We start from the raw sequence: 27,708 nt of genomic DNA, 5'->3' as shown, positions 1-27,708 counted from the left end.
TAAATTGTCGCAGTTAACACAGCTCAGGTGAGTATAGCACAGTAGGTTAAGCCACGCCACGCAATCACCTTTAGTTGCAGCGAAGGCCTCCGGTGTTCGGTTGTAAGGGTATCCGGACTGCCCGCTGATGCGACCACGCAAACCATCGCCACCACCTCCAACAACGCTCTCGTTCGAACCGAGAGCCCGGGGTGGCGGCGCAAGTTCCTTTTGCAGAGCTCGCTTCTCTATGTTCCCATTCTGTTCTAATTTTTGCTGCTCCAGCTTCCCATCCTGGCTGCTTAAAGCATTGTCTTTTTCAGACTTATCACCGAGTCTTGTCAAAGAAACTGAACGCTGATTGCTCGATGCTTTTGTTTGGCTGTTGATTTGTGCAGTGAACTGGTTTGGCTGACCGAAATCGCGACTCGTAGGTGTAAACTTAGGTACAGTAGTGACAGGTGAAACAGTTTGCTTCGACGAGTTCGCTGTGCTTTTCGATGGCACAGTGGTGTCATTCGAAACATTGGGCGATGACGTAGGCTCCTGCTGTTTCAGCTCGACGACATTTTTATCATCAATCAGCAAATTTTCTTGACTTGGAACCCTGACGTAACCACCCGATTCTGTACGAATCCATTTCGACTTGGATGCGGTCGATGAATTGTACTCCACGGCAGGAGAAGGTTCCTTGAAATTGGCAGGTTGAAGAGGATTGTTCAATTCGGTAAATGTGAAACCTTTAGGCGGTGAAATTCTCGGTTTAGGTGCAGAAGCTGAACTGGCAAGGGGACCAACACCGAGGATGTTTTCGATTTCGCCCAGTAATGAAGTTTCGTTGAGACCAAGTTGTTGAAGAGCTGAAGAAAAGTTTGCAACTCAATAAAGTAAATGAATTAGAGATGAAGTCTTTTAAAATACACCATTAAATCCCGAATTAAGTTATACGATGAGTTTGTGACGTGATTCACTAAGGGATACATGAAACAAGAAAAAGTTTGGAATAAATGAAAAATGTACTTGAAATTTGATGCCACCAGAGCTTCGTTCAATCGACGAAATCCCGACTCAGATAATCAAGCAAACATTGCCAGTGAAAAGCAATTATTCAAGTTCCGTCCACGTAAAAAATATCAAGTGATGCAGGCGAAACAAGTAAATACACGATTCGGGTAAACAGGTAAATACAAACTTCACGCTTTGTTAAGATTATCTGTTGTTAGTTTACATGCAAAATATCCAGCCCCTCAGTCGGAATAAGAGAGAAATGCTGCAAGACGTTTACTGAATTGCTCAAACATTCTGAATTAAATGTTCATGTCTATTAAACCAATGATCAGTCAAAATCGCGGGAATTCAATCTGGAAAAAGTACAGTAAAACTGCCAATTTTTCTCATTATATATGCATTCATTTCTACATTTTGATGACCTAATTCGATCAGAACAAATTTTCACAAATACTTAAGTTACAAATATTCATTAATTTATCGCTTTGTTTTATTCATTAATTTCTCGCTTACAGAATCGCGTTCACGTTAAAGGAGTACGGTATACCTACTGCCGAAAGAAATGGTCGGCAAATTATATTTAATAAGTCATTTAATCAAAACTATTCTATTTGGATATCCCAGAATATCATCTTTGATCCTAATAATAAAGAATTCGGAGAAATATACCGGGAAATCCGTTTTCGATTTGAATTTGATTGGGGCTCCATTTGAACATCGGATCGGCAAAGATTACCAAATAAATTCTTAGCAAACATGAACAGGGGAAATAGAAGGAGCATTCAGAGAATTTGGCAAGACCATCGAACGCTATCGCAGTCTTATCACTGTCACAAATAAAACTGACAGGTTGGTTCGCAAGTGCACCATGTTAGAAAGGGATGCATTCACTACAGTGTCAAAAAATTTTTTTGGTTATTAAAACGAAATTGTTGAGGTGCAAAACACTTTGTACAAAATAATGGCTGCCTTAATAAAAAATGTGGCTACTGTCTTTATTCTCAGCAGGAAGAAGCCTCTAAAATTTCGTTGTATGGAAAATAGGAGGGTTATGAAAAGACCCTGTCGCCGTAGGTAACAGTTCTTGTATGACCAAGTGGAAAAGTTTTCCGTATTTAATTGTGTGCTTCAGTAGTTAGTAACTTTTAAACAACCTCACTCCAAGTAGCACTAATGCTGACTGATCAGCGCTATGAAACTCCATAAAAAGTCTATTATTAAAAAAAATTCAGCTGCGGCAGCAAGGAACCGTTCCGAGTCATGATCAGCTTTCGTTTGCCTTAGAGAAGCAAACCAGCAGGACTCACCCTCTTCTCCAATAAAGTCGCCGAGATCTTTTGCAACTCTCTCGGCTAGAGTACCTCCTCCTTCCAACCTCAGGTCAGGAGGAACCCCCTCGACCTCCTTTGTTTTCTTTTTTTCTGAGGTCTCTTCCTCTCCTTCGGAATCGGTATCTCCGTAATGCAAATCCCTTTCTTTTTTACGATCCTTAACTCGCTGGAGAAATTCTTCCACTACCAATTCTCTTTGTGTGGGAAGAGGGGCTTCTACATCTAATTCTTTTTTCGCTTTGCTCACTTTAACAACCTTCAGAGTTCTCCTCTTGTTTCTTTCTTGCAAAGCTGACCAGTACTCGGCAAGGAGTTTCCGCCTATGGATTTCTTCAGGCTTAAGAGGTGGGTCGATGAACTTACGTGGTTCTCCAAAAGGGACAGGGTGCAAAAAATAATTATTCAGTCGTTCTTCTGCTTCCAGCATTTCCTTCGTTACTTTTGTGGTAGGCGTTGGATTATCTTTGTCGTGTTTTGCGCGAGGAGGTCCTTCAAAATACCGCTTATACCTTTTCTCAGCGGCAATTTGTTCCTGGTCTGGGGATGGAGTTCTTTCGTTATCCGGAAGTGAAGTGCACCTGGGGCGAGGAGTTCCTTCAAAGTACTTCATGTAACGACGTTCGGCTTCTTCTTGTTTCTCTTTTTCAAGGCCAAAATTCAACTCAGCTTGAGATTTAGGTCGAGGAGGGCCTTTCTTGAAGTAGGACATGTATCGTTTGTGGGCCAACTCTCGCTCAGCGGGAGTTAAATTGAAAATTTCTAGTTCGGGGGTTGGTGGACGAGCCGGTTTAATTAGACCAGAGTGAAAATTAGATTTGTTATCTTCTTTAACTTCGACTTGATCTTTGTCAGGAAAATTGATTCGCTGGTCTCCTTCAGAGACTGGTCGAGGTCGACGAGGACCTTTCCTAAAATATCCTTCATAGCGTTCTTGGGCAGCCAATTGTTCGACATCAGGTTCAACGGATTTTGGTTCAGGAGGTGTGGATGCTCGAGGAGGGCCAATAAAATAATTTTGGTAACGCTTTGTAGCGTTAATTTGTTGTGGAGTAATTTTCGGTAACGTTTCATCTTCATTTGGTTTATGAACAGCTCTGGGAGGGCCTTGAAAATAGCGCTCGTATCTCAGCTCTGCTCTTACCTGCTCCGGATCACGCTCATCAATAGGAGTTCTTGGACGTGGAGGTGGACGTGGTGAATACTCACGAGAGAGAGAGTCACGGAAATGGTCATCTAAATTTGCTGAAGAAATAATTTCCATCGTATCCCATTCATCAAGAAGTTGAGAAACACGTTTTAATTTCTTTACAAAAACACTTTCTTCTGCTTTTGATTCTTGATTTGAGCAGTTCGACGGGACACCTGCTATGCTATCGGCTGCGTCGGTTGCACCACGAGTTTCTATCCCGTCCTTTCCTACTGAGGGAACAGAACCGTCGTTAATTAACTTATTTGAATCATTCGTAGTTCCTACAACCAACTGAGAAATATCACACGATTGAGCAACTTCGTTGATTGATGTGATACAAGCTTCACTACCACAGGGAGTCGGAGTCAGACTCGGCAACTCGCCTCGACAGGTTGCAGGAGGAAGACACTGACTGCCTTCACTCACGCCGCCCTCTGACATCTTGGGCACAGCGCCAAGAACTGCACCAGCTACAGGTTGCAGTTCTCCGTCCCCGTCTCCATTGCGGAGCTCGACGTCACACACTTGCTGAGTTTCCGCGCCAACTTCAACCGATTTTCCCGCCATGCGGTATTGGTTTTCTAATAAATCAATTTGACAAGGTTGAATGATTGAAGCGGATTCATTCTTTTCTTTGGAAGAAACATTTTTTTCCGTTACAGAAGTTCTATTGAGACAGTCGGAGCTCCATAGATTTGCATACCCATCGTTTCGGACCATCCTACCAGAGCCTAACCGAGATGGAAAACGCGACAATAACTTTCTGGTTGGGACAGGTGGAGGGCGTTTTGTAAGAGATTCGTTCATCGCAAGCATTGTTGGAATTAGGGAAATCGATCGCGGTGGAGGGGGTCGCACGGGCGCTTCCTCTCGATCTAATTTCATCGTATCATCTTGGACGATTCGTGCATTTCCTACATTAAATTTACTAAAATCTGAGTAAATACCAGAAGTACTTTCGACAAACATTGAATGACGCTTTGAAGAGTCCCGTTTGCCGCACAAATTTACAGTGCCAGGATCACTCAAATATCCATCATCCAAACAAAGAGACGAGCCAATGCGGCGTCGAGGAATCGGAGGCTTCTGCTTTTCAAAATTGTAACCTTCACTTGACTCAAATGTGCCATAGACTGATGCTCGCAATTTAAATGTACTATTAGGACCACTGGATTTGTCTATGGAACAAGTGAGTGGCAACGAAACATTAGTATCCTTGTCTTGCGTGTGAGCGGCAGGCGGATTAATAATTGAAAATTGATTTAGTTGGTTTTCATGCACAGTTGAAGAGAAAGAAGGATGTTGCTTGTTCAAATTACTTCCATAATGGGTAGCAGTTTTAAGATTATTATTTACTACAGACTCGTTCACTCCACTTGTTAAGTGTTCGGGTGTTACAATTACGTTACGAATTACACTGTTAGTTTCATCGTGAGTATCTGACGACTGAGAGGCTTTGGAGAACATATCAGTTTTAGTAGGTAAGGACTCTGGTACAGATGCAAACCTACCGGAGGATGACATGTATCTGGCCGGCTCCTGGTGCGTCGACGTTGGTGCAGGTAGTTTCTTGGCCATTGCGTTGAACTTAATGTTGGAATCCCAGCGGGGTAGAGGCTCAGGAGCTTTACGTAGAATAGGCGCAGTTGTATTTTCCGATAAGATGGATTTCAGTTCCGTAACCACTTGCATAGGCATCTTTTGCTGAAACTGCCGAGGAGGTACCGGAACGGGATTTTCACTTGTCTGGATCCAGCCATCTTTGGATTCCAACTCGAGTTTATTTGGCGCTAAAACTTTACCTGAGCTATATATTATAGGAGGACCGTAAAAGCCTTTACTAGATGTTATTGATGATTTCGGAAAATCATGTGCACCATCTTTTTCGACGAAAACCCATCCGTCCTTCTCTTTTTCAGGTTCACAACGTAGATGCTCGTTTTTATTGTCGGTTTGAAAGCATATTGGTTTAAGAATCTCTGAAAAATCTGTATCAGAAATCCGTTGACAGTGATTTACTTGTATTCTTGAAATAATATCGGGTGTACTCGAATCGTGTACGTGCAACGTCGATGGAGAAACGTCACGATTTTCAATTGGTGCTTTAGGGTTTTCATTCATAATATTCTCGGCCATTTGAATTTCCAGATCCATGTCTGATGCTATAAGGGTCATTTCTTGCGTGATAGATGAAAGAACGTTAATGTCTATGTCGTCATATTTATTTTTATTCACAACTTTACCTTCAGAGTCGTAAACAAATTCTTCTTGAGATGTTATTTCTGATCCGACATAATTCTGTTGCAGTTTCGCTGCTTGAGGTGTCGCCTTAGTTACAATTTCTAGTGGTTTACAATTAACATCTTTCGGATCTTCATTTTGTGATGTAAACTGCTTCATGGCATCACAAACTTCAGCTGCTTCGTCGTATAATTCATGTGAAGGTTCAGAAACATTTTTATTTTTGACCTCCAGTTTAGCCGTATCGGAAGGAACTGAAATTGTTTCACATTTCTCTTCGGATTTTTGGGCCTGGCTAATACTTGTTAGAGAAACGCTACCTGGTTTTGAAGAAGTTATCGAAAGCAAAGGTATTGGCTTGATTTCTTCTTCAGAGATGGACGATGCATCTTCCTCAACAATCCTCGACATGGGCTCTTCAAAGATGTTATCATTATCATAAAATGATGATACGTTCTCACATATATTAGGAAAAGGTTGCGGTGATGGTTCTTTGAGACTGTTGGCTTCAATGGCACTGGAATACGCATTTATGGAAGTTTCATCAAGGATCAAAGCTTTGTTTGAGGCTTGGACATCAATCTTCACACTATCATTAACAGTACAAGTGTCCTGGTCGATATATTTATTTTTTGTCGATGTATCGGTAATTTTCGTAGAAATGGTCCTATTGCTGATTTCTTTTTTATCTTCGCAAGAAGATGACACGTGTGTTTCAGCCTTTCCATGAGGTTCAGCCTCATGCATATGCGGAACATCTTTTCCGATAAACGAATATTCATTTCTATCCTCGGTTCGAGACAAACTTGATTCTTCTCTATTTAAAAACTGAACAGCTTCCGATGAATTTTCCTTAGCCGAATAATCAGCGGCAAAATCAAAGCTCACACCCGCGTTTTGATTGGGTGTAGGTGAGTCCTCTGCAGGTATAGACGGATTTTCCGATGTAATGTTAGTAGTAGAATTAGTGGCCCAACTTTCCCTTGATTGATCTGAGCCAATACTTACTCGAAAATCTTCGTTAGCGATATTTTCAATAGTACTCGGAATAACTTTTTGTTTCTTTTTTCGTCTTGGAGGTTTAACTCTCTCGGGTAGTTTAGGCAACAGGTTCTCAACAGAAAAAGTGAGTTCTGAGTTTCTATCGTTCGAATCATGAAAACCATAAGATGCATCCTCATTCAAACTTCCCTCATCTTGACCAGCGAGTTGTTGATCAAACTCGATAGTTTCTTCAACAGTGATAATCTGCTGTTTCGTCACCTTGATATCTACAAACGTTGGTGTCGTATCAATAATGCTGTGCTCAGGAGGTTTATCGTCGAAATGCTTCACAACGGCCGATTCATCAGCCGTGAATCGAACTTCTTTTTTGATACTTTTTGATTCATCTAGAGAAGTTTTGCTGCCTTTGAGGTTAGATCGACTCCCACTCGCTTCAGACCTTGTAGAATGTATGTCTTCAGTGGATATTATGAATGCCTCTTTATCGTCAGCCTCATTTTCAGACGTTTGCAAAGAATCGGATTTGCGCCGCATTTTTTTATCGTAATGTTTACGCAAAACCTTTGGGGATGATTTTTTCAAGAACTCAAAGATACCAAAGCTTTTCTTGTTTGTATCTTCAATTTTAGTGGTGTCAGACGAGAAAACCCGGCATTCAGGTGTGGTAGACCGACTTCGAGGTGTCGCAGGCCTACTAGAAGGAGTTTCTGGCCTGGAATTAGTAGCGGATGTCTGTGAAGACGAAGGTACTAGCTGGTCTTCTACGCATTTGCCATATTTCTTTTTCCTGCGTCTCAAAAGCTCTTTTATTCGTTCTTTAACTTTTTCGAATCTCTTGGACGTAGACAAGCTGCGCGGGCGAACTTTTCTTTCTAGATCTGAAATATTTTCGCAGCTTGTGTTCTCTGGTAACGGAGCCTCAGATATAATGTTCAAACTCTCGGTCGATTCAGTGGGTGCGATTGGGTCGAGATCGTTCTTGATTCCAGTCAAAAGTTGCTCAAAGAACTCGTCATCGTAGTCCATCGGAATTTTAGTGTTGTCTAAAGAATCTAAAAAATCGTTTATGTCACTTTCTTTGTAACTTTGTCTTAAACGTTGAAGTTCCTTGGAAACTTGCTCTTCGTTATATGACTCACGAGAGATAAAAATTGGAGTTTCCTTTGTCCTTGACCACCAACGCTTCTTGACGTCAGTTTTTGGAACAGGAGAAGCAGATGGTGGCAATGGGGGTTTCTCTTCCGAAAACGAATCGGCCTGTTCTTTTTTTTCTTTCCCACGAGCGTTGTGCTTTTTTCGAGGTGGCGGACTTGGCCTTTTCCGGTTTTCTCCAACAATTTCAACGGTGAGCGAGGCGCTCATTTTGTGATTGTTCATTTCAACGTCCTCTGGTTCAACCTCTGGAATCATTGAAGCGGTTGGAGTTTGGGAGGCCGTGGCTTCATTTGACAATTTGAAAGCAGTTTCCTCACTCGCAATCGACACCTTTTCAACCCTCAAATCGCTTGCCTCGTTAGCTTCAATATGGTTAGATGCAGTTTCGCCGCGCTCTTTAATCTTGTCAGATTCCAGCGGCACTACATTTGGTGTCTGATTAGAGCTTTCGAGAGATGTGCTGGTAACTGAAATGTCCTCGTGTTCTATGTTCTGAGAAGCAAAAGAAGAAATAGGAGGTTCGGCGGTATTCAATTGTTCTACATTCTGATTATTGGTGGGTGTAACAGAACCTGCTCTGTTATAACTCTCAATTGATTCATGTTTCATGAGTATACTTTGGGCCGTTTTTTCAATATTTTCTAAATCTTCCAATGCATCTTCGATTGTCGACACAGGCTTTCTCGTTGCAGGAAGGCTCATTGAAGGTGTCGTTAAAAAATTAGACTGAGAACCAGAGTTGGCTACCAGAGGGACTTTCTCGATTACAGTTGGAAGCAGATTCGATTCATGAGACTTTGGCAGCTCTGCATTTTTCGAATGCACTGCCTTTCGGTCAAGCGTTCCGAAACATGGGTCTCTTGAATCGTTCAAAGTCGAAAGCCGGGAATTAATGGAAGATAATTCCGACATGTCTTTTCCCAAAGTGTCATCCGAATCTGCGGCAGGTGACGAAGATTCAGCTGTGTTGGTAGACGCCTGAGAGGTCCTCCAACTACTGTTCACAGTAGAATTGGGGGAAGATCGAGGGGATTTCGAAAACTGTTCGGATTTGTAATCGACAATATCATCACTTCTCATATCCTCAGAGTTCACGTGATCATATTCATGAAGCATATCGGCTTCAGTCGTTTTCTCTCCGTCGTCGGTAGGAGAAATCATGGTGGTGTCGCTATCACTGTGTTCTCCAGTTTTCGTGGAGTCAGTGGTTCCTTCTGCAGGAGCCACAGCTGTGGCATAATACTGGCCCATGCCGCTCTTTGTCTTAATGATGACGTTGTGTTTCAGAGAACCATATGAACCGTCACTTTCTGTTTCTTCGTGAATGGTGGAGCAGCGACCGATTGACCTGAAATCGCGGTAATGTAAATCTTCGTAATGGGAAATAAATCCAAATTTTCTGAAAATTTCTTCTAGCTCTCCTAATACGACATTCTCACTGTCAGAGTCACTGCTCTGACACTGGCATTCACGCTCAAGAAAATCAAATTCACTGTCGTTTTCACCCGAAGAACTTGAACTAATATCTAAACTAGAATTTGATGTCAAGTCACTAGCCACACTTTCGTCTACGTCTGCTTCACTTCTAGCTTCGATGGTGGTGCTGCTTTTGCTGCCACAGCTGTTGCGACAGTCAGGATTGAATACCAATGTTTCAACTGAAGAACTGGAAGACGACGAAGAATATTCATAGGATGATCGGAAAATTTCTTCAAAATTCAGTGCACCTTCAGGAAATTCATCTTTCAGATGGAAAAATTTATTTGTCTCAATTTCTGTTATCGGGAAACGATGTGTTTTAAATTTGAATAAATTCAGAAAATTTTCGTCCCTGTTTGGGACTACATTCAAATTTTCATCCGGACGGCAGTGCTTCAGGCAATGATCTTTCAATTCTTTGAAAGTATCAGCTGGTAATATGTGATCAACAAGGCCTTGGATGTCAGTTTCGGTGAAAGGTTTCGAGCTTGCGTCGCTTTCGTGAAAATTCAAACACTCACTTGAGTAAGAACTTTCACTGCTAGTGCTCCTCAGCGTAGAGGCTGACCCAAATTCGACTGCTATAGACTGTGCTTTGAGTTCATATCCTGCGGCAACGATATTAGACTCTGATGCGGAGGATTCCTCGCTTGGCAACGGCAAATATACAGAAGGATAACCGTGGTAATTGCCAAAAGCTTGATAGGGCGTTTCCTTGGTAAGGCAGGAGTGGCAAGAGCTCGACAAGAAACAACAATGAGTGCTGCGGAATGGAGACCGTGTGATGGAACGGCTGCTTGATGGTCCCAAATCGGGCGGCTCGGGTAAATTAGTCCGGTGAAGGGTCGGGGTGCACGGGGCTGAGGATGAAGCCTTGAAGGGTAAAGAGCCTCTGGTTGAAGACTCTGAAAACTTGTCTGTCGTGGAGGAAGTATCGAGCACATGACATTCAATAAATGTAAATATAACTTGGTTCATGAGCGTAAGATCCAGGGTTCAACCGAAACAGCTTAATGGTGAAAGTTTTATCGATTGAAAGCTTCATAGATAAAAGATAAAAGTATTTATCACAAACCTAATCTGTTCGTAATTGTAAACCAGATGATCTAACAATAGAAACAGTATTAAGATGTTACAATTAAGAAATACATTTTGAAATTTCCATTAAAACCATTAGACACATTTATATATTTCAACGATTTTAAAAGTTATGGATAAAATGAGTGGACTGGTTATTAAACAAATCCCATCCTCGAAATCGTAGATAAAGCTGAGGGAAATCAAGATTCATTATATTACACAACGTGCCAACAACTGAGGCAGATGTACAGTGTACATATCAGTCATATTTAATGGCAGTCGCTTAAGTTATAAAAAACATGGTTAGAAAAATTAGAACTTGACATCGCGGGGTTAGTCGAAACAGAATAAGACTGATGAATCTAAATCGTCGACAAGAAATCGTAATGCAAGTTATAAACTTGCAAGTCATGTTAATATTCACGATCACACCATCCTCAGCATGCAGGAAAACATAAGAAATTTAATTATTTATCGACATCACGGTCTTTTCGACTTCGTAGCAGATTATACGTTGCATGGAACTGTTCAAGAGCAACGCGCAACGGAAGAAATCTGTTCTAAAAACGGTACAGCTTAGTTCATCATACCAAGGGGTGCCTTACATCATGACACACTTTAATCGAGAGGTGTAATTAATGCATTCACATGGGTATGATAAATGTAAATACAATATATGACTACTTGGTGAAATCTTGGTCTTGAAAAAAGTGGGCATAATTAAACACGATGAAAACAAATTTAGCATAGCCAGGAAATTCAGCAGTATAAATTTATCCATCTATTCCAAATAAAAATCAATTTGAAGACAGTATTTGTGCATATCCAATGGATTTGTCGAAATCGCTATTTTTTAAATGAATGAAAAGCGGCAAGTTAATAAGAAAGTAAGACGAACTGCTGTTAGTTGGCGACCTCTACGAACATTACTTGCATTCTGTTAACAAAATACGGTTTTAGGGATCATATAAACTCAATTAGAAGACCATATAGAGAGTTAACATTGTTTCTAGATGCAGATAATTTGGCAATTGCGTGGCTTAATTGGACGAAAATGAAATTTATAACGTAGAAAATTGTCAACGCATCACCAAAAATTTATTCAATTTCGATCTATATAACGAATTCTCCATTAGGATGGTAAAAAAGATATCAAAGTATTTAGTTGGTTTAAATCACACGGGCAGTTTTACCCGAGTTAGCAAACTTAAGAAGAGCATTATGCCATCAGGTGGTGAATAGCCTACTCGAATTAATGTTATTCTCATTCAGAGACTAAATGTTGATTGCAACACACCGCTTAATTCTAAATTAATATTTGCACACCACGCGGCCATACTTTCAAAACTCGCTAAGTGAACCCACGCTCTATTTTATTGTCTATGATTGGTGGATTTTGCTTGAAAGGCCGTCAATGATTGGCTGATAAACTTACGATCTCTTAACTTTTTTTTTAAAGTATAGGCCCTGGGCCTATACTTTCAAAAAATGTTAAGAGATCGCAAGTTCATCAGCCAATCATTGACTGCCTTTTAAGCAAAATCCACCAATCACAGACAAGAAAATAGAGCGTAAGTACTTACGCTAACTTAGCGAGTTTTGAAAGTATGGCCCCTGGCCTCTAGCCCTTAAGCAGTACATGCAGGTTGTTGTGTATTAACTCGAGTGCTATTATTGGAATGCGTCCATAAATTACTGCTTGTGTTACATGCCACAACTCAGATAAGATCTTCCGCCAAGTCCGGCCAAGCCTACAACTATGCAGCGTTCGTGTTAGGGAACGTTGTATTAACACACGCTGTTGGTGAAGTACCAGCGAATCTGTAACCAATTGTAGTCAAGGTTCTATAAGAATTTTTCATGTATCATTTTCGGTTTCACTAGTAAATAATTTGATGGAAATGACATAATAATTTTATGAAAATGACATGTAGAATACAAGATATAAATCATGAAATTGAATGATCTTGAACCATTCATTAAAAAATATTCAATAAAAATATCATAATACATTTTCAGGATTAATTTAGGGATACTAATTGATTTCAATTAATATACTAGAATTCCGTCTGAACCAGACACGTAACTCTAAAATAGTCGTATTATCAGTTTGATCTTGCAGAATAAATTTCACTTAGCCAAAATTTCATCTAATAGAATGCAAACAATATAGTGAAATATGCTTTCTAAAAAAATTCATAGAGAAATCTAATTATTTTTTCAATATGTATCGAGTGGAATTAAGAATTTAGAAAAAACTAACATAAAAGTTAAGACAGCATCGTTTGTCAGCCCACTTTCGTGAATAATTAGCGCAAGAAACAAAAATAAATGCACTAAAAAATGTCATGCAGACCATGCAAGGATGCAACCATGTTGTATAAAATTTTGTTTTCAAATATAACCAAGTCATAAGTGGTTGAATTGGCAGATCTAATAACTACTGAAAAACTCTTCAATATACAAAAATTTAGTTTAGCTTCAAGCAGAAAAATCGATTCGTTGTTAACAGTCACAACTGTAGTCGACATGAATTCCTGTACACCTTTATCCATAATTTTTGTTCAACTTTCTCGTTCCAAATAGCTTATGTGAAAATATATTTACTGCCTTAAATAAACAAAGACTTTTTAAATAAAATAAAATAAATATGCTTGATGAAATTAAATGAACAATCAGAAGAAAATCCCACCTGAATCAAGTAGGTCGGAGGAGCTCGCTGCTCGCTGAGTCACACGCGGAGCTTCTTGTGAAGACGACGAATCTGTGGGAAAAGGGAGCATTTTATATAGCAGTTATTTACAGCCTTTCAACGACATTTAAGCGGGACATTTGTGCATGAATTAAAGTCTGTGGCAGGGCAACTGATAAGCAATTTTTATGATAAACTGATAAATGTGGGCAACTGATAAACAGCCTTTATGATAAACTGATATATTTGGGCAACTGATAAACGGCCTTTATGATAAACTGATTGATATGGGCAACTGATAAACAGCCTTTATGATAAACTGATTGATATGGGCAACTGATAAACAACCTTTATGATAAACTGATATATATGGGCAACTGATAAACAGCCTTTATGATAAACTGATTGATATGGGCAACTGATACACAGCCTTTATGATAAACTGATTGATATGGGCAACTGATACACAGCCTTTATGATGAACTGATTGATATGGGTGTCAAAACAAAATAATTAACGTAAAAATTCGAATTAGAATGCTTCCAGGAATTAATTATAGATAATTATGTCATTAGACCACCATTCCTATTGGCACGCTAAATAATAAAATAGATATATAATCTAACTGGTTGCATGTACGCAACACATAAATTAATTAAAATTATTTTGGCGAAGAATGATTTTTCAAACAACCCGGCATAAAAACCATACATATCATTAAACATTACAGTATGCTGCAAATTTACGTATGAAGCATATACAAACACATAAAACAATATCAACACAGTCATAATTATAGAGATAAAATTCAATTTGATTTTTTTTAACATCGTAGCAACTTTGGGAAAGAGCAGAACACAACTTACACCTTTAAAGCTCCCAATTTGTAAAAATATAATTTAGGCAATTCTAATAACACAACTCATATTTTGGATAAGAACGACCAAACACACATGTTTCAAGTTCAAAATGTCTTTGCTGAATTGTTGAGCAAAGCATGAATATGCGCAGTAATATTAAAACATGTAATTCACCATCAAAAAAAACTAACCTCGATACACAAAAACATTTGCACGAGTGCTTGAAATTATAACTTTTATAGCCTTCATTGATGATAAAAATATCCCCGAGTTATTACAAAAATCTAAAATTGTATCACAAAATTTTTTGTTGAATTCTTGACCTTCGAAAAACCAATTCATATAACCGACGGCAAACCGTTTGTATGATTTATTTGAAAACACGAATATTACGCGGAAGAACAAACACCTAGCCAAGAAATCACGATAAAAAATTAGAAATTAGTTTAAGGTTCAATAAGTTAATTCGATTCACGACACCGATATATAGCAGAGTTAACCATAGAAAGAACTAACAGAAAACGAAGTCTGTATAGTCTACGGTAACACTGATTCTAACTTCAGTTAATGCTCATGTCTAGACCATGAAGAGAAGGCAACTGTTGCCATGAGAGTCAAAAGGCAACAAATTATAGATAGAAATAATACATGCTCTCCAGCTTACAGGAAATACATGAACAATTGCTGCACAATCTCTGAATTTATAAGTGAAATTCTTTTCACACAAAAATTCTTGATTATGATTAATAATGATTGTGAAAAAGGGTATTGAGCATGTAATCGTTCATCGAACAGTGCATGCGAAATTTGAATATATTTCTCATACACTTTAAATTTATGTGATGCTTCAACATCAAGTTTCATTTCAACAAAAAACAAGTTCATATTGAGTTCAATAAATGTGGATTTCCAGTGAAAACGAATGGACTTTCAATATAGTGTCAGATATATGCTTCCATGATAATGAATCAATGACTCTGTGCTAGTCATAGGTAGCCGGGCATTAAATGAAAGATTACGCAGAAGAAAATGATGATGCATTATTCATAAAACCTATTGCCAGTATAACTTCACTGCCAAATAATATGCAAGCAAACCAAAAATTCATTAAATGAATCGATTCCACACTTTATTGAGAGATTTCAATTTATTTGAAGTTAGCTTTAAAACTTTTAAACTATTTCCATGGCGTTGATCTCTCTCGATTTTTGAACGCTCCATTCCCCTAACAATGAGTAGATCATTTGCTATTCCCGTATTCCATTCCTGGGGCAATCACAGCTTCCATTTTGACTCTCAGAAAACCATCAGGTCAAATTTATAGCGTAAAGGACCAAAACGTATTTAGGTTACTAAAAATCATCGCGTATTCAGGACCCAAGTTCATTTCTAGACAGGAATCCAGACGCCTGAATCTTGAAGCTTACACAGAATGTAGCAGACATGAGTTTTATTTCTGGAGCTCCTACGCAGAGCGTACGAACGGCGCAGCGAAATCTCTTTATTTGAGCAACATTAATTATGTCGGCCATTGCATTTTCGTTTGGTTCCCTGAGGAAACCCTGGATTGAAGTGAGACTATAAAATTTGCTCGAATAAGAGCAAAAAGGTCTAAAAACAACACATAAAAGAAGTTGAATAAACTATTATATGAAATTTTTTATTATTTTTCTTATGTTGCATTTCTTTTGGAAATTTAACAAAGAATCCAATGGTGAAATAATGGCTTTTTAATATAAAAATCAAGACTCGTACAATAATTTAATAAGCAATTATCGAACAATGACAAACAAAAATGCAACCTGCGAGGAAGTCTCAGTATCGCCCAATATCGTCGCCATTTCGAGCAAATAGTGAGCAAGCATGACGGCCACTCTCAACCATCAGCTCGCGTTTATCTAGAGAAGCAATAATGGACTTCGCTCTCGAGAGTCAAGTACAGACCGACCGGCGCAACAAATTGCCTTCGCACCAGGGAGAGAGGGAAGAGGATGAATGAGGGGACCGGGGCTACAAAGAGGGTCGTTCTTGTGGCAAATATTACTTAATTGTTCCCATAAGCCACTGCCGCCTCAATGTTTACGATTTATGGTACCTGCACAGCGTGGTACACATATATATATATAGAAGCGCGCACTCCGCGAAAAACTTATATCAGCACGCACTACGGCAAGCTTTATCCGAGAACATTAGAAAAAGGCCACTTAAAATATGTTTCAGTTCAGTTCATGAAACTTTTTCTATAAAAGAAATTAAAGTACTGATAATATTACACACCGATAGGAATGAACCGAAAATGGGAATGCTAATTTCAGAAAGACGATAATTCAAACGGATTAGGATTATTACAGGTTAGATAACAGTTATCTCTTTATAGCAAATTTGGGTACGCATATAAATTAAACGTCAGAAAAATTACATTATTCGAGTTTATGATGGTTTGAATACTTCGCTATATTGATCAACGAGAAGTCACGACGATCACTCAAAACACGAGAGACCATCTGTTTGGATCAATTAACTATTTCGTATTTTTATTACACATTGATAGTCATTCAATCAGCTGCGCCAAACACAAAAATATATATAACGCAATAATGGGGCAGGAATGGTGTTATACAATCTAAAAAAACGCCCAAAAATAAACGGACGTATATTTAATCAGCGATATGCAAAAAACCAAGCGTTAGATTCAGCAGAGAATATTTTTCAAAACGAAATTAGGCAGAAATATCTCTAAAATTTCATCAGGCTCATTCATTAAAGCAATACCAGCGAGTCATAATTCAAAGTGAAGGCTTACTTCGCTAGGAGGAATCCTAGCATCGCAGCTCATTAGAGAGAGACCGAGCAGAGTGAGCAAAGATGTTTTGTTTATTTTAGACAAGCCATGAAGAGAAATACTCCGCGGGGTTAGAATGCAAGCACAAATTAGAAACGATGGCAGAGAGCGAGTCCCTCAGCAGAGGTGATGCGAGTCACGTCGAATTATGCTAGGTGGCGCGTACAGCTCTAAACGCAACGTCGCACAGTGGACATGGAAAAAAAACTTTAGTTGAATGTACAAAATAGTACAGTTAACGACACAAGACCGAAAATAATTATAATTTTTTTATTCAAGTGGATAAATTAGAACCAGATTCGCAAATTCATTGTTCCTTTCGCGGTAAATGCACACCTCAAGTAATGCATTAAAAATCACTTAAGAATGAGTCATCACTGTTTTTTACCGACAGTCCAACCGCTAGACCGCCGCGGTATCTTAAGAACACCGGCGCCAACAAAATTATATCATTGAAAGTAATTGCAGATTTAATTGAATTAGCCACAGAAAACAAATGAAAACAGTACACTTCACTAGATAATCTGCTAAGACAAATAACAATGATGACGGTGGAAGTACTAGAAAAAACGATGATGACACGAGTATAATTTGAATTCAAATGGTGAATTTGGCGCACACTCTTAAGTTTGAACTCATTTATATAAATGTAATACCCTATAATATCATACATAAAAAAGTTAGAGAAATAGTTTCCATAGCAAAGAAAGGCTCTTCCAAGGCAAGCTTTCTTTAAAATAGTTCATTTGACTTGTAATATTTAGGGAATCCCCCAATGAAATTATTTTTGCTGTTGATGTCAGCTAAGTTTCTCATGATATATCTTGTGTTACTCGAGTTGATTTGAAAAAAAAATTCTTGCTAGCCGATCAATACATATTTTTTCAAATTGAACGCTCGATCGTTGTCATTAATCAAACGATAATTTTAATAGTATTTTTTACCTCTACGAACAAATGTAGAATTGATCACGAGCAAATGTCATGTATTAGTAGGAGACATCGGTTATCATGTATTAGACGGGTGACAACGGTTGAACAACATGTGGCATGTGTCATGTTCGTTCGCTCCCTTAGACAAACAATCGCATGAGTAGGAACGGTAAACTTGGTCGCAATTCTGAACCTTTGAGTGAATACCGATAATGAAGCTGAAGTTTGCTCCTAAAGAAAAGTAGCCACACTAACTTATGAGCGAGTTAACGTCTGAAAGTGAATCTTAAAATGTTTTCTTTACCACACCGAAAGTGGTAGAAACTAAAATATGAAAATGACAGACTGATATTAATAGTAAACTTCAGGGTGCACAGGTCAGTGAAACTACGCTTATAAGTGTGCAAATATCACTTATGCTGCACTAAAAGATGGGTCTGAATCTTACCTTCCTCCACATTTTCAGCCACATTCGGAGTGCTGCTGCTACGTTTGTGTTTCTTGTGCTTCTTCTTCTTGGCTTTCATTTTTTTGACAGAGTTGAAGACACGGAACATGGCTAGTGCGTTAAGCTAACTTCATCTCTACTAAACTCGGGCAGTGAATTTCACGGTGACAGTCCTCGAAATGTTCCCTCTCTACACACATCGCTGGCGACCTAAAATACTTCGACTGAGACGCGACCACTTTTACGTATCGTTAATTAGCAATAGAACTGATCCAGAGAACAATAATATAACAATTTCAATGCAAGCGCGTAACCAGAATTATTTTACTCCATTTTAGAATGCCAGCGGTGAACTAAACAGACGAAGTGCACCAACAACCGCTTGACAGTTCAACCGCTAAAATATGAATCTAGTCTTTATTAATTAATAATTTTTTTTCACTAGTTTACGCTCAAACCGATTGATTCGTTGAAAACCGTAACGCACGAGGGCGCTATAATTCATGTCTAAGTGACGGCTGAACCATAATGAAAAAATTTTTACATCCAAAGCTGACAAAGGAAAAACTCATCCAGCGGCATACTTTAAATTAACCTACAATTTATTGTACAGATGACATAAATTTCTACGAGTTATTATGAAGTTTCGAAAAAAACTACAGATTTATCACAATTTTAGAGATTTCTCCAGAGTAAGATTCTGGCCAGTAATAATAATCACGTGTTAAAGCAAACAAGTGGCGAGTTGAAAATAAAAGAACCCGTCCCTTGAAAGGGCTGTTCAACTGATCACATAGCAGGTCATTGAAATGAACGAGCCAAATTACAAGTGCACAGGGATTTTCAAACAAAGAACTTAATTTCGCACATCCGCTACGCAGAGTTGTGTTCACCGGACAATCGCGCCAGGGCGTTACGCGGATGCCGACTTACGGGAAAAACTATTCCGACCACAAGAGAAAAGCTCCGGGACAAACATGGCCAATTGAAGATAAAAGCTCATGGACAAAGAGACCTGAAGCAGCATGAGAAAGCAAACAGGATATTTGAACTCTGTAAAAGCTTGTGTGTCAATATCAGTGACCGGAAATATAATGGTTAGGTACGGCGAGGCAGAGACGAAAGATGGATGCGGCTTGCTTGAAATATTTGAATAATTTTTAGCCTATATTAGGGGCTGAATTACATGCATAAATGTAGGGAAGTGGATCCCTTGGCAAGCAGATACTCATTAAATAAACTTTTTCTCTTTTTTAATTTCAATTATGCTAATATTTGATCATATCCAAGCTTTCTCCTACAAACTCTTTTGTATGGCGGTAAATGCAATTCAACTACTCCCATTTAAAGGTCCAGCAACGCTGTTAAGAAAAAGAGGCAGCTTTCACTTTGGGAAATGAGTTGTGGAACAATAATATACAGTTCTATGTCACTTTATATTAAAGGGAGAGTCCCCTGACGCAAGAGGGACATTTCAACGTAGGTATGATTTATGGTCATATTATTATGATCTCCTGGAACGAGTTAGGTTACGGCGGCAGAGCACGACATTCCTGTAGTTATGCGGCATGTGCACTCTCCCCCAAAGGGCCATTTATCTACAGAATAATTTTGTTAAAACAAATTATTTCATATGTTAGCGAAGCAAATATGCGCTGTTCAAAATAGGGGACGACTTAGATTACAGCACTGGGTAACTTTATTAGTCGAACCATACATTATGATACATATAGTAACTAAATTAAGTGAAAAAAGTCATTTCGGGGCTTCTAAATTTTCAGCTCACCATATCCTTCAAAAAATCTGAATTTATACTCCTCATGTTCATCACACCCGGGATATTAATTTTCTGAGCTCATTCTGAAGGCACTGAACACCATTAAAACATTCCTAATAAAAATTATATATATATTCATATCCCAAGAATTTTAAGTTGATAATTAAATGTCATACGCGAAGGATGTTAATGCTATTTATCAAGCATATCCATGGCGTATCAAAGATCTTTAATGAGCCTTAAAAATCCTCCTTTCAAAAGCCCAGCGCAAGTAATTTCATAACGATGTATGCACTGCGGTTTATCAGGGCCTCTAAGGGAAACTCGCCTAATGTCCCTCGATCGATCACTAACGAGAGAACTTGCATGCCCAACTCCTGCAAACTCGGCTGCTGTTTTGCCAATTACATGAAAACTATCCTGCTGAGATCAACAAAAAATTGGTGGCGGAATAACTTTTCTACCTTCTTGAGAATATGATACGGCTACAATGCTATGCTCGTGGTTAAATGGAAGCGATTTTCATTGTTTTAATTATAAAATTGATACATCCAGCCAGTATCATGATGCATTTCACGTTCTTCATAGTTCTAGTGGCTAGCGTTGACGTAAAAATGTGTGTCGTCAGAACTAATGACATCGATTATAGTTTCCTTTTCAAGAATTAACACGCGAGAATCAGATGACCCAGCCCGTTTTAGCCGATAATGTAGCGAATTGTAGCGAATTTGGTTTGTCTCGTGATTACGGACACTGAATTTTTACACTAGTTACAGATTTTAAAAATTGTGATTTCAATCTGACTTTCAAAATGAACGAGGTACATTTAGCACGGAAGAATTACATGGACGATCAGAGAGCTGATTATATTTTGATTAGCGTATTGATTCAGTCTTTGAATCAGTAAATCATGTTTTTCTTGTAGTACTCAAAATGAAAAAAAAATGTTCCTTGCAGGAAAATTAAATAAATTGACTAAATACACGAGTATTATAATACTCTTATTGCGACTGCATGAAAATGCAAAATAAACACTATAGCTTATCTGAAAGAGAGGCTAGTACAATATGATCGCATCGGAGGTAATTTTCAAACTTTATAAGAAGCCACGATATTTCTTGCACGAAAGAACGATGCCTTGAACAGAAAAGCAAGGAGCGGGCGAGTGAGACCAAAATAATAAATCAACAAAAACAGAAATTTGTTGAAAATCTTTCAATAATAAGACTGTACGATGACTCGAAACTATGAAATCGCTCAACATGAATATGACACTGGAAAAGAAATAAAAAGCAGTATCTCTAACAAGGGTCACGGAAACATTTACACTTGCTATGAGCCTTGACCTTATGATGAGTTTAGGACGTCGCAGTCCACGGTCACGCTGATGCGCCGCCTTCGTCGTCCTCCGTCTCCGAGTCGTCGTCGGATGTAACGTTGGACGTGTTCCGTCTATTAGCCCTCACTTGGGCACGCTCATTAGCCTATGACCACACTGTTATGGAACGCGATTGTGTCGAGGAAAACCACACCGCCACACCAGCCACAGCACAGCACCACGCCGCCACACCAGCCACGGCACAGCACCACACCGCCACTAGCCACAGCAAAGCACCACGCCGCCACACCAGCCACAGCACAGCACCACACCAGCCACAGCACAGCACGACGCCTGCACTGGAGCCTGGCGTGCGGAGGCAGCGGCCGCGACGGCAGGAAGGGGACGTCCGAACTGAGGGCCGGCGCACGGCTGCCCTGCCCGGCGACCTGTGAGTACGATGGGTGTGCGCACGTCGAGTGTGAGCGCCATGGGCGTGTGCGTAACGAGTGTGAGTACGATGGGCGTGTGTACGTCGAATGTGAGCGTCATGAGCGAGTGCGTAACGAGTGAGTACGATGGGCGTATATACGTCGAATGTGAGCGTCATGAGCGAGTGCGTAACGAGTGTGAGCGCCATGGGCGAATGCGTAACGAGTGTGAGCGCCATGGGCGAGTGCGTAACGAGTGTGAGCGCCATGGGTGTGTGCGTAACGAGTGTGAGCGCCATGGACGTGTGCGTAACGAGTGTGAGCGCCATGGGTGTATGCACATCGAGTATGAGCGCCATGGGCGTGTGTACGTCGAGTGTGAGCGCCATGGGCGTGTGCGTAATGAGTGTGAACGGCAGAACGCCATAGGCGTGTGCGTAACTAATGTGTGCCATGGGTGTGCGTAACGAGTGTGAGCGCCATGGGTGTGTGCGTAACGAGTGTGAGCGCCATGGACGTGTGCGTAACTAGTGTGAGCGCCATGGGCGTATTCACATCGAGTATGAGCGCCATGGGTGTGTGTACGTCGAGTGTGAGCGCCATGGGCGTGTGCGTAATGAGTGTGAACGGCAGAACGCCATAGGCGTGTGCGTAACTAATGTGTGCCATGGGCGTGTGTGTGTATTGCATGGTGTACGGGCGTTAATTGTGATTACGTACGCTAAGGGCGTCTGGCAGGCCCTCGGAATTCGCTGACCGGGGAAAAAGAAAGAAGTGTACACTAGGGAGTGTATACGAAGGACGTGTGTACTATTGTACATCATCGGGGGATGGAGTTGTGTACGAAGTACTAATTCTGCTAACGACATTCATCATAAAGGAGAGTGAGATATGCTCTTTGGTCTAAAATGTTGCTAAGTTTGCATCAAGACATGTTTATAGAATTTATCGAGTTCCTTACGTAAGCGATGAACGAATTTGCACTTCAGTTAAAATTGTCAAAAAGTATTTTTCTTAACATTTCTAATTCAAATCCTCCGCCTTGCTACTTATAGAAGATGTACATCAATGTAAGTTTCCTTTATGTTCCCTTTAATGGGCGTGTTCATCTGTGTACTTGTACGAAAAATTTTACGTACATAAACTACATACATGACCGCCCACCGTGTGTGTAAGGACGTTATGCGGACTAGACCGAGCGTCGCAAAGTTAGCGCAGTATACATCAGCGTAGTCCGGAACTCGCGACATCCGCAACTACGCAAAAACAACGCAGCGGTGGACGCCCAAACAACGCTGCTGAAAAATCCGGAGTTTCCATCGCTGAAACACCGGCAGTTGGTGCGACGGAATGATTACTGTCTTGAAATATTTGGATTGAGAACATTACAAGTGCTCGAAAGCGTACCTATGAAAAATATCAATTCGGAAAAATGATTATGGTTCTTCAAGAAAGCATTAGATTTGTGGAAGTTCATGAACGCCAAAATTTTATTTAATTTTGTTCCCATCTATGCTAATCGAATACGACTCAATGTATAAAAAAGCTGCAATGGAGACAACGAAGAAATTGTTTCTTTGAATGCATCTACGAGTTTAATTGTAGAAGTTTATGGTGAAGTACAACGAATTTGAGAGGAACGATTGTCGGCAATTGAATTATAATCCACACAATCAAGTAAGAGATAAGAACTATTGAAAACGAATTAAATTCAACTTCGTAAACAAGGAAGTAAATTGAAGTCCGTTTACTGCCTTCAGTGAAGTCTTTCACGACATCAATGACACTCCAATTGGTAACATTCAACACATTCCGTATTAAACGAAACTTGAACAATTGAGTAGCGGAAGCATGACGCGGAAGAGGCCTAAGAGGGAACTAAGGAAGTGGAAATGGTGCTGCATCAGAGGGCAGGTCAGCTCTCACCTGATCAGGTAGCCGAGGCAGTACACGACAAGCAACCACCGCCGGGTAATAAAGCCGGAGCACTAACAAAACCCGACACCGGCTACGTAGAAAATACGGGTGGTAGAAAACAGCGACTTCAAGATGTCTCTGCTGCTGCCGCGTGAAGCAATCCTTATTTGACATGAATTTTAACTACTATTATTAAAGGTTCTGATGCTTCTAGGAACACGAGATCGTTTCGAGAGTTCAATAATTCTAGAAAAATTACATTTTAACTTCACCAACGATAGAAAAATAACCAACATCGTCAACAAGACTACCGGGGCGAAATTTGAGTATGCACTTCATCATATGAACAAACAAAGCTTACGGCGATAGTACATGTACTGCTCACATCGTTCGCTGGTCTGATGTGAGTACTTAAACGATGCTGGTATGCGAAATAAAAAGCTGACAAGTTTCCATTAACTAATTTGAGTCCATAATACAAACAGGCAAAATATAATTTCTAACTACTACTGATAATAATGGAACCAAGTGCATAGGAAAACGACTGTATTGAAGGGATCAGGCTTACCCATGTTTTTAAGTCGCCGAGAGCATGGATAACGTGGTGTTAAACGAAATTTTTAAATTGAAATCTTGGCTTTAGCGAAATAGTCAATTGATGAGTATTTCGGTATTTGCGGATGCTAATTTTCGTAACTCTAATGTCCCGGAAATTTCACCATACATTTTCTAAAGCTTCAGTCAATAGCTTCAGTAATGACGGGGGTTGGTCAATGGCGACTTCAATTCAATTCGAATTATAAATACCATTGACTTTACAGGTCGACAAGGTAGTGTTGTCAAACTTAGTCTATACCTCGGCTTCATTGAGTTAGAGATACTGCAAAAGCATGTATATTATTCAAATGCTTTAGGAAAAATGAGTCAATCGATCTCAGCAAAGTATTGCAAATAAATCTGCAGAAAAATATTTAATGTCGACTCAAGATGCAGTTGATGGCATTCGAAAATTGTCCCGAGAATTGCCATAGGGCATGCCTTAATTTCACGTGTTAACTATATATACGTGCTTATCAGTGCTGAGGTGCTAGCACCGCGTCGATGATTTAGGCAGCAAGGCAGGCGATAAGGGCAGCAATAACGACCATTAAGTGCCAACACATGACCATCTTGGGGATAGCATTCAGGCCGAAATATTTTACCGAGCATCTTGGGACCGCTTGGCCAGCCATGGTCCGTTTCTAATATCATGTGAGCGCCTTTTATCGAGAGTACTATTTAAATGATAAATTTTTAACTTTGAATCATCACTTGAATTTGATCAGGACTATCGTTTGCGATTAGAAAATATATGCTATACATATACATTGTTCTCTATCCGAGGTATAATCAATCATTTAATAGGTTTTCAGCTGCTAAAAATTATCATGGTAGTTGTAGATTCATAGTGCATAGAATAGTGTAATATATAAATGGAAAGATAAAAAAATATATTTTTGTTTTAATGAAGAATTATGCATAACTATGTGTGTGAGAATAGCAAGACAATGCAATATGTGGGGAAAATAGTAGGTGCAAAATTGAATCTTGTTTCTGAATTAAAATATAATAATTTAACTAAAATGACTCAAAATATTTTATCGTATTTTGGAACGAAAGTCGAGTGGGAGTTCTATGCTCTTTGTAAAATGTAGCTTTGAACGGTGCTTTCTCTAATGAGAATCCATTATTTTCATTTTTTTAACGAGCTTCGTGTGAACGAGTTTTTACATCTGCAGCTAATATCGATCCCAGGCAACGCTCGGTTTCACCTGCTAGTATACAACAAATCAAAAATTCAGTCAACAACAATAGTCTATTCCGCGAAGAAGAATAATGGGTCACATCAGAATTTTTTCTTTAATCGATAAACATTTTTTTCGGTATATTCTCTAGAATTGAAGCTAAATTGTTTAATGAAATGAGATCAATCAGGGCAAAAAGTTTCACTTTGGAAAAAATAGTAATGAATTTTTAACACGGGATTAAGTGGCAGTAACGCATTATTTTATCCATGTTAATCAAACTTCAGCCTTCAGCTTGCATCTTATTTCAAAACCCGGGCGTGGTCACGAGTGTGGGCAATAATGGCGATGCTGTAGAAGCAAGGGTCGATCAGTTAGCCATCAATTGTAGAGCTCTCGTCCGCTGATAAGTTACCCTCTCTAGCGCTGAACCTGCGATAGCCGCGCGGAATGTTGCTAATGGAAGAAAAGTCAAACAGATGGTATCAGAGCCAGCAGATCAGACTTAACTCAACCATCGTTGCTATAAAGAAATCTCTTAACTCAGCACGATAGCACATCGATTTAATTCATTTCAACGCAGTGAAGAACCTTACGAGAACTCTATAATTATTGTGACTACCAGTTATGTTTATTCTTCTAGTGAATTTGGTTTTGTTGGTTTGAAACGGATACTTCGCTTTGTCTGAAGATTTATTTGGCAACTTGGAATAGAGTTAGTCGTAAATAAAACGTCCGATGATAGAAAACGCAGCAAATGAGATAACATATTTAATGGTCAGTCATGTCATCTTGTCGAATAATAAAATTTTAATGAGACTGCAATGAAATGACACTTTTAAATTGGTAGTTACTTGACAATCTGAAAAGTTAGTCGCAAGTAGCTAATTAAACAAGTCTCCAGACAAAAATAAATAAACATCAATATTATTTCCTCAAAAAATAAAAATGAAACGCAATAATCGCATGAATTTCCTACGATAAAAGCTTCATGGCATTGTTAACCAAAGAAAGAATTAGTGTGCATTAAAGAGAACATCAATGTTTCTATACTCAATTATACATATTCTAACGTCACCAAACGACGCAGAGTAACAATCCTCGGGAAAAATCTCATGCGCATTCCTCCAATTTACTCTGATCTGTACAGCGTATTTACGGGCAGACATTAAGGTGTCCTTCATTTAAGGACAAATGAAGACCCGATAAAATAAAAGGAACCGATAATTGCGACCAGGTACAATTCTTATCCATGATTTGATTACAGGAATTGCAGCATAAATTTAATTTTGATTAAAGCGTCAAATTGCTCAATAAATGCAATTTTAGGTATATTATTATGATATGCAACTGTTAAAACATTCATGAGTGCAATAAAATCATGATAACCTTAATTTTATACCGAAAAATTCCCACAAAAAGCAATCAAAACTTATGCATGTACCGGAGAATAGTAGGAAAATAATAAGTCACAGCGTGATTTACATAACCTGGCGAACCATTATCACACTTAAATTTCAACAATATGCATGAGTACAAATACGAAGCAGTGCAATCATTACTTTGATCGAACCTTGCTTACAATTTCCAGAAATTTAAGGAAAAAGACACACTTATCAAAGGAATGCATCAAACATAAGACACCTTCCCCGTAGCAGTGCAGATGCACATGGTAAGCATAGGAAGGCGAAGGTTTTGCACATGGCAAGACGCCTGGCTGAATTATTTCAACCATGGCAGGACGTACCTTTGGCTAGCGAGATCACGGTCTCCGAGGAAGTGCGCACTAAGTCCCCGTACCTCGACATGGGTTTGCCGTTAACTTGGTTCAAGCCGCGATCCCCGAAATCGACTGAAGTTTTAGACTGTATTTTGGCCCCTGTCTTTAAATTAGTCGATATATTTTCTGTTACTACTTTTCCATCGTCCGTAGTGTGCGTTAGTCGCTCGTTTATCCAAGACGGGTGATCCGTAAGCTCTTGTTGTCCGTTCAGAAATAACTTGGTTTCGCATAGAGGGCCGTTCGGACCTTGATGTAACATAATCTTCTCGACTATTGTGTTGGATGGCTCGTTGCAGATAGCATTAATTCCATTAACACCGCTGTCAAATGTTGATGCCTGACTGTCTGGGCACAACAAAGCGATGTCATCGCACGAGACTGTGTACGAAGCATCGCGAACCAGGCTCCAAGCTCCGGTGCTCGGTAAACCATTCTCGAAATTCAATGTTTTGCTTGA

The 27,708-nt window shown here is 39.4% G+C and overlaps 1 protein-coding gene across 6 annotated transcripts in view; it reads right to left on the bottom strand.

Moving 5' to 3' along the window:
- Positions 1–27,708, bottom strand: part of LOC108676805 — a 210,579-nt gene that overhangs the window by 147,597 nt on the left and 35,274 nt on the right. For 3 of the 6 annotated variants that reach the window (XM_047883340.1, XM_047883339.1, XM_047883341.1), the window contains exons 1-2: positions 5,019–9,742; positions 69–839 (exon numbers count right to left, since the gene is read on the bottom strand). In XM_047883340.1, the coding sequence (XP_047739296.1) occupies positions 69–839; positions 5,019–9,159 (4,912 nt within the window). In that variant the 5' untranslated portion in view covers positions 9,160–9,742. Of the gene's footprint in view, positions 1–68; positions 840–5,018; positions 9,743–13,159; positions 13,232–27,708 lie in introns of those variants that run through there. The other 3 variants (XM_018164946.2, XM_018164994.2, XM_047883342.1) reach the window with 2 other exon arrangements.

The sequence above is a fragment of the Hyalella azteca genome, unplaced genomic scaffold (assembly GCF_000764305.2).
Source record: "Hyalella azteca isolate HAZT.00-mixed unplaced genomic scaffold, Hazt_2.0.2 contig12663, whole genome shotgun sequence".
Lineage (NCBI taxonomy): Eukaryota > Metazoa > Arthropoda > Malacostraca > Amphipoda > Hyalellidae > Hyalella > Hyalella azteca.
This window is presented reverse-complemented; position numbering and strand designations above follow the sequence as displayed.